We start from the raw sequence: 7,175 nt of genomic DNA, 5'->3' as shown, positions 1-7,175 counted from the left end.
TTAATGTTAATAACCAAGATTACATCATTGTAAAACAATACAAAGGTACAAGTAAACGATTTTTTGGCATAACCGCGTGCGCGTCGTCTGCTTTGTAAAATGTTTGAATCCAACCTCATCCGTCATAATTAATGCACATCGATATTAATAACAGCGTTAAAATGGTTGAGAACAATGCATAAATGAAAAATCATACGATTTTTTAAAGTTACAAAACAACATTTCATGTATTTTATTGCAATCAATTGTTTTGCGTCTTTACCTTCGAAAGGTTCAGGAGAAAGGAATGTGAATAACAATCCCGACCTTTTATATACTACACGTACTTGATGTGTCAACCGAATCCGACCCTTAAAAGCCAACGTTCAAGTAACAAATACTTGGGACCTATAAACTAGGATATAGGTCCCTTCAAATATACTTTTCTCGTAAAATAAAGGCATCTATTTTGTATACACAAATAGATGCTATTATACGATATATTTTATATTGGATATTGTATACTTAACATATCAGTCAGAAGATAATTATACTTCTACCTGAGAATTTTACTTCATGAACTAATTTAGATCTTAAATCTTATGAAGTGTTAACAGATTTCATAGACTTTGTAATTTTACCTCTTGATTCTGCTTAGAATGTTCTGCGGGGTTTTATGGGAAGAACTGCGGTCAGAGATGCAGCGAGAATTGCTTTATTACAAATAGATGTGACCGGTTTACAGGGGAGTGTATGGGGAAATGTAAACCAGGCTGGAAGGCAACCAGATGTTCACAGAGTAAGTAACGGGAAAATATAGGGATAAATATTTTAATAAATATATTCCCGGCCCAAGACCAAATTCAAAATCGATATAACTCTAAAAAAAACGTTGAAATGAAAATAAAATTGGCATCATCTGTTTTAAAAGATATGTCATGCACAATTTTTAAGTTAAAACGGAAAATTAAAATTGAGATACATGTATTGAAAATCATAATTTTGATTTAAGTATGTTCTCAATTTATGGTCTTCGGGCCTGATGTATGTAAAGTAGAGAGAACTCGTTGCCAAAGGCACTTTTCATATGTTTTCTCTGATATCAAGAGTATTTCCTGAAATATTTAGCATTGTCCAATACGTTCTTACTAAAATACCATTTACTCATTGAGCAGTTCAATTGTTTACATAGTCAAAAATGTACATTTCTTAAATTTATCATCTTTTTAACTTGTCTAGAAAGGAAGAAGAAAAATCCGAAAATGTTTAAATATTCTGTACTACCATAAAAATGGTTTCCCTTTTCGAACTTAGGATAGCAAATTTGGTTATGTAGATGGGCGGAAAAATTCAGAAAACTTGCCTGCCCTTTTCGGGCTCATGGTAAAAATTAATGGGTCGGTATGTAGGCGGGAAATTTTTTTCCTTGAAAATTTCAACAGATTTGTTTACGGGATAAAAGGGAAAAAGAAGAAAAAATACAGTGTCCTGAAATTCGAAAAAAAAAAAAATGAGTCGGCTATTTCAAGCCAGTGGGTCGAAATAACCAAACATATTTTTGAAGATGACTATACTTCCATAAAAACAGTGCTTTTTCATAAATAAAACTATTTATTTTTATAAGTTTCTCTGCTATAATTAGATAATGATATAATGCTTGTTGATGATTTATAAGAATGTGAGGGAGGTACGTACGGTGTTGACTGCCGTCAGATCTGTGGTCACTGTCTCAATGGATCAGTTTGTTACCACGTGAACGGAACATGTGGAGAGGGATGTTCTCATGGATTTCGTGGGGCGACATGTATGACAGGTATTTAATTCCACCTTAGTTTAAGAAACTCAATTTTTCTACTTATCTCTATTTTGTCATAGACATATCAATCATTTTTTCACAAGAATGCTCTGCAGGATACTTTGGTACAAACTGCAAGGGAAACTGTAAGGCTTATTGTGGCGGAAACAAAACCTGTGACGTCATCACCGGTGTTTGTGATGAGAGCTGTATAGAGGGGCTACGAGGACCTCTTTGTAATGAAGGTGTTACATATTAATTTGCATTACAGAAGTTTATGGTTTCTGAGAAAAAACGTTTTATTAATGTTTGTCATCATAACATTATACATCAGAATTTATAAAAAATGCACGTTAAATAGATATGCATACAATGATTAAGAAAAGCTTCAAATTACAGAAACTATTCTTAGCAGAAATGCGTCTGACAATTGTGATCTAAGCACCACTAGTATCATTATAAGCATAGTAATCTCTTTATTCGTTGTTCTGACTGGAAGTATTCTTAACTTTATCATATTGAAGAGGAAAAACGGTAAGTATATGTAAATAAATTGTTTGATTTAACGCTTTTTATGCAAAAAAAGTAAGAATCATTGTTAAAATTATAAATACACAGAATTTCAGCATCTTCCGTTTTTCTTCAGAATAAATAAAATTTGCACATTCTTAATTATGACTTATCGTAATTAAATGTACTACTTTCATGTATTCAAATAGGCAATTTAACTCAAATTTGCAGCTTAACAAATTATATGAAAACAGAGGCAACAAAAACGTTGTTATTGTTAAAATACATAAATATAAAAACATCAAATACGAAAAATCTATATTAATATTTTCTATCAATACCATATATTTTATTTAACTAGAAACAAGATGAAATCCATTGATTTTTCTTTAGGTGGAACTGAAAAGGTAAGTTTTATATCTGATATAATTTAAAAAAAAATAATTCAGGTATTTTTTGGTTAAGCGTGTTTTTAAATTTATTTAATAAGGCAGATTGACTTTATTTCTCTTTATAGCCTAAAGCTTCAAGGGCAAAGATGAGGAACGTGGATGCTCCCGGAATCATAGGTACGATAAAATGTTTCTAGAGCCATCTATATGTCAATTATACATTAAATTTTCAAGCAAGTGAATTATCTTTCTTGAATAGATGTAATGTTAAAAAGTCTTTACTTTTCATTAGCTTCCCCCCTTTTAAAATATTTCTCAGAAATTAGTTACAATGTATGCATCATTCTACCTTAACAAAAGCATAACAATTGAGGTTTTTATATTTATAGTTGATATCCGAATTCTTTTACAATTGCATCTTTTTCAGGAAAATCAGCAACTGGTGATGGGTAGGTAACCTTTTAATATCCTTTCAGACTTGATATGGTTTTAAAATTGCAACCAGCATTTCGTTATCAATATTCTTAAAGTTCGCTTTAGATTCATATGTTTTGTTTCATAGTAGGGATGAATCCCATTATACAGACATATGTGCGCTTGATAAAGCAAAAACATACGAAGAACTTTCTCGTGACACCGAGGCTGTTGACATAATATAAGGAAATGTTCAGAAGTAGAGGTGTCATAAGTTTACTACTGAGCAACATTATCAGAAAACTCTTATGTTTTCAACAAATTGCAACCGTGCATTTGAATTGTATATTCCGCATTTTTTAAGATATTGATCTTATCCTGAAGTTTACTTTTAATTTAATATTGATTAAAGGACTTAAGCATAGATAATTATAAATTAAGCTTGATTGAATGACCAGCAAATTTCTTTATCAGAAGCATGTTTGTAGTCGACAAGAAAAATCTGACACCTGGACCCGTTTATATGTTTAAGAGGCCCTGTTTGCTCTGCTCCTTATTTGTATTGTTTGATTGAACATCCAAGTGCTCTGAAGTTGACATCAAAAGATGCTTGCGTTTTTGACTGACGATATCTATGTAGTTCTAGGAGACCAGGTATTCCCACAATTAATTGGAAATCCCATGGGTACCAATTTTGCCTCGTTATGACCAGACGTATTTTTATCCATATAAATCAGAGTTTGTAAAGTAAAAATAAAACTGTAGCTACGGCATACAATTTGACATTTAGATATATCAACAACGTATTGTCAATTAACAAAAGTAATTTCGATTTTTTTGTCGAATCGATATATCCCGGTGAAAATGAGTTAAAAGATAATCAGAGTCTTTCAAATCTGTTTCATATTTGAATATTTTATTCATATCCCGATGAGAATGAGTTTGAAAATACAACAGAGTCTTACACATCTGTTTCATATTTTGATATTTTACTTGAAAAAAACGTTAATGGTAAGCTAACAACCAAGCTCTATAATAAACGTGATGAATATCAATCCTCAACTTCCCTTACTTATGCAGCAATATACCTTCATCACCTGCATACGGAAGTTATGTATCTCAGTTGATTCGAGAGACAAGGGCATGCTCTACATATGTACATATGTACAATTTACGTTAAGTTATTTCCCGATCATGACAAGGAGCACACGGGGAGTGTTAGTATTCGACAGCGGATGCTCATTCCTCCGTAGCACCTTGTCCCATCTCTGATGTTTTTGAGGTGCATATTTATGCCCTGTTCACACGGAGAATTTAATTCGCAGTAAATTCATGCGAAGTAAACTAATGCGAATCAAACTAATGCGAATCAAATTGCGTTCACACGACAGCTAATGCGAAGTAAAGTAATGCGAATTAAATTTTACTTCTGCAGCCTGGCGTCAGCACGGCTATTATGACGTCATTTGCAAATCACGTCACCTTATGCTGAAGCAGATCATATCCATTTGGCATAATGACAAAGTGTCTGTATACACATTTTAATGATTTCCTTAGTTTTTCACTCAAACATAGCACAAGTACCGATAGCTGACCACCGACAAGCTTAAGTGGCATTTGACTAAATTTTGCCATTACGCATGCGTCATAATTTAATTCGAATTAGCTTCGCTTAGTGTTCACACGGAGCTAATGCGAAGTAATTTAAAACTTATGCCCTGTTCACACGACAAGTTTAATTCGCAGTAAATTAATGCGAAGTAAATCAATGCGAATCAAATTAATGTGAATTAAATTGCGTTCACACGACAGCTAATGTGAAGTAAGCTAATGCAAATTAAAAATTTTCTTCTACAGTCAGGCGTCAGTAAGTCTATTATGACATCATTTGTAAACACGTCATGTATGCTGAGCCATCCTTTGATACAACATGTAGTGGCTACAGGTATTCATTGATTTTAGTGATTAACATACTTTCCCTCAATTTTTGAACCAAATATAGCACAAATACCTATATATAACCACCAACACGTGTCCTGTGGCTTAATTTTGGCCTTAAGCATGCGTCAAAATTTAATTCGAATTAGCTTCGCTTAGCGTTCACACGGAGCTAATTCGAAGTAATTTAATGCGCAGTACATTAATTCGAATTAAACTAATTCGCATTAAATTCTCCGTGTGAACGCTAAGCGAAGCTAATTCGCAGTAACTTTACGTTTAATTCGAATTAAACTCTCCGTGTGAACAGGGCATTACTCTGCTCAAATTATGTATTGTTCTATTGAATTTTGACCTGGAATTCTGTTCATTATCTCCATATATTTATTGATAAATCTTTTTGCTCGAATAATATTCGTTATTTACATCTATTTCTTTGTATTATTTTATTGAAATATTGTTGTTGAATACTGTTAATTATCTCTATATATTTACTAATAATGATTTTTTGCTCGAATACTCTTCGTTATCTCCATACATAAATGATTGCGCCCATGACAAAAGGGTCCTTATGGCAATTTTTATGCATTTTGAGTTTTTCGTGAATTTTGATAGAGTAAGGTTAGAAGTTGTCAAATATGAACTTTTATGGTCCTACGTCTACTCTAAGTAGGTTTTTTCTTCATTTTTATCAAACATACTTTAACAGGTTAATAATGACGTCATGTTTTTAACAACGTCAAAACGTTTTCAGAGTGAACGTTTAATGATTTTCTTCTGTAATTTTACTACGGTAATTAATAATTGTATAATATTTATTTTATTTTTTCCAATGCACATTATTTTTATCTCATTGTCTATATATATTATGGATTCATCAGTGGTATAATTTATATGAGTGAGTGTTTGTTTTACATTTCACTTTTCTATGACACCAGGGGGAGACTTGAACAGCGGGCGACATCCATACATTTTTTTTAAAACAATTATTTTCTCAAGCAAAATATTTACGAGTAATCTATGCAAGTCTTTTGATAAGCCTGTAAAATTCGTTAGAAAATTATTTTAATAAAACATTGTTCTCGATAGGTCAAGATTTCAGCATAAGACGATATATCGTAAGCTACCATATATGTGAAAATTATACGCTACCTAAATGCTACTGCGAAGTGAAAATTTATTTGATTTTTCTTTTTTTTTCTAAATTTTGTATAAAGGCAGAAAAATTGTGAAGTGTGGTAACGTTATAACAATATACAATAGACAGTAGATAAAAAGGAAATTCGGTTGATTCCCTGCATCTATAAGATTGTCTGTCTGCATGAGGTCAATAATGACACTGCTTTTTGAATTTATAAAGGATACTCAAAATATTTTTTCAGTCTAGCAGTGCAAATATTTTTTTATTTACCAGTCAAAAGGGAAATTTTACGAACAAATGAATGAGTTATAATCCGCACACATTTACACAATAGATAGACCCAGGATTAACATTTGTAGGATTATGTGTATGTTGGTGAGGGGGGGGGGGGGGTGAAAAATCTAAATGGCAGAAACTTACAATTCTTGTGAACACGGGTTAAAATAAATAAATATTTTTTTAACTTACAAAGTTTTAGGTGCACCAACTTATAAATTCACGTTTTTATTCAGGTTTGAAATAATACTGCATATTATTCTTCATTTTATATTTGTACCTTTAATTCTGAGCATTGCCATTTTCAAAATCGCACAGCGATCATAAGCACTATGAAACTGGAACTGAATTGCTATGAATTCAGTCTTGTTAATCATGTATATAATATTTACATTCAGTGTAATTTTTCTTATGAAATCCATTAGAAATCAACGACGTTCAAATTTCTATAACACACGCGAAACTGTGTCACCGCGCGTTAGAATACACAGTAGGAACTACATGCATTTCAATACTCTAGGAACACCAAAATGTAATTTTTTTTTTATTTTAATTTAATGAAAAACTATAACCCTGAAAAATTAACGTAAAATTTAACGTTATGTGCATTAAGAATTAATTTGTCACTTTTTTCCTCGCAATATTTGTTTGCGTTATTTAACTTTGCAACGTCATTTAACGTCATTTGACGTCACAAACGGCTCTTACATCTATTAATCACAACAATTTT

General features: G+C 31.9%; 1 protein-coding gene and 1 long non-coding RNA gene across 2 annotated transcripts; both read left to right on the top strand.

Annotated features, from left to right (window-relative positions):
* Positions 1-637: 637 nt before the first annotated feature.
* LOC134260548 (multiple epidermal growth factor-like domains protein 10) lies at positions 638-2,520 on the top strand (the record flags this gene model as incomplete). The annotated part of the gene is made up of 5 exons (XM_062743098.1): positions 638-778; positions 1,655-1,792; positions 1,891-2,019; positions 2,174-2,308; positions 2,516-2,520. Coding segments are annotated over 5 exons (548 nt in total), but the record flags the coding sequence as incomplete, so codon positions are not given.
* A 119-nt stretch (positions 2,521-2,639) lies between these two features.
* LOC134260546 (uncharacterized) lies at positions 2,640-3,577 on the top strand. The gene is made up of 4 exons (XR_009990569.1): positions 2,640-2,691; positions 2,802-2,853; positions 3,104-3,125; positions 3,242-3,577. It is a non-coding gene; the product is annotated as an uncharacterized LOC134260546 (long non-coding RNA).
* Positions 3,578-7,175: the final 3,598 nt, after the last annotated feature.

The sequence above is a fragment of the Saccostrea cucullata genome, unplaced genomic scaffold, assembly GCF_032062105.1.
Source record: "Saccostrea cucullata isolate Sc308-1 unplaced genomic scaffold, CSIRO_AGI_Scuc_v1 ctg3141, whole genome shotgun sequence".
Classification (NCBI taxonomy): Eukaryota; Metazoa; Mollusca; class Bivalvia; order Ostreida; family Ostreidae; genus Saccostrea; species Saccostrea cuccullata.
Note: the sequence above shows the minus strand (reverse complement) of the source record. Positions and strands in the feature narration are given on the sequence as shown.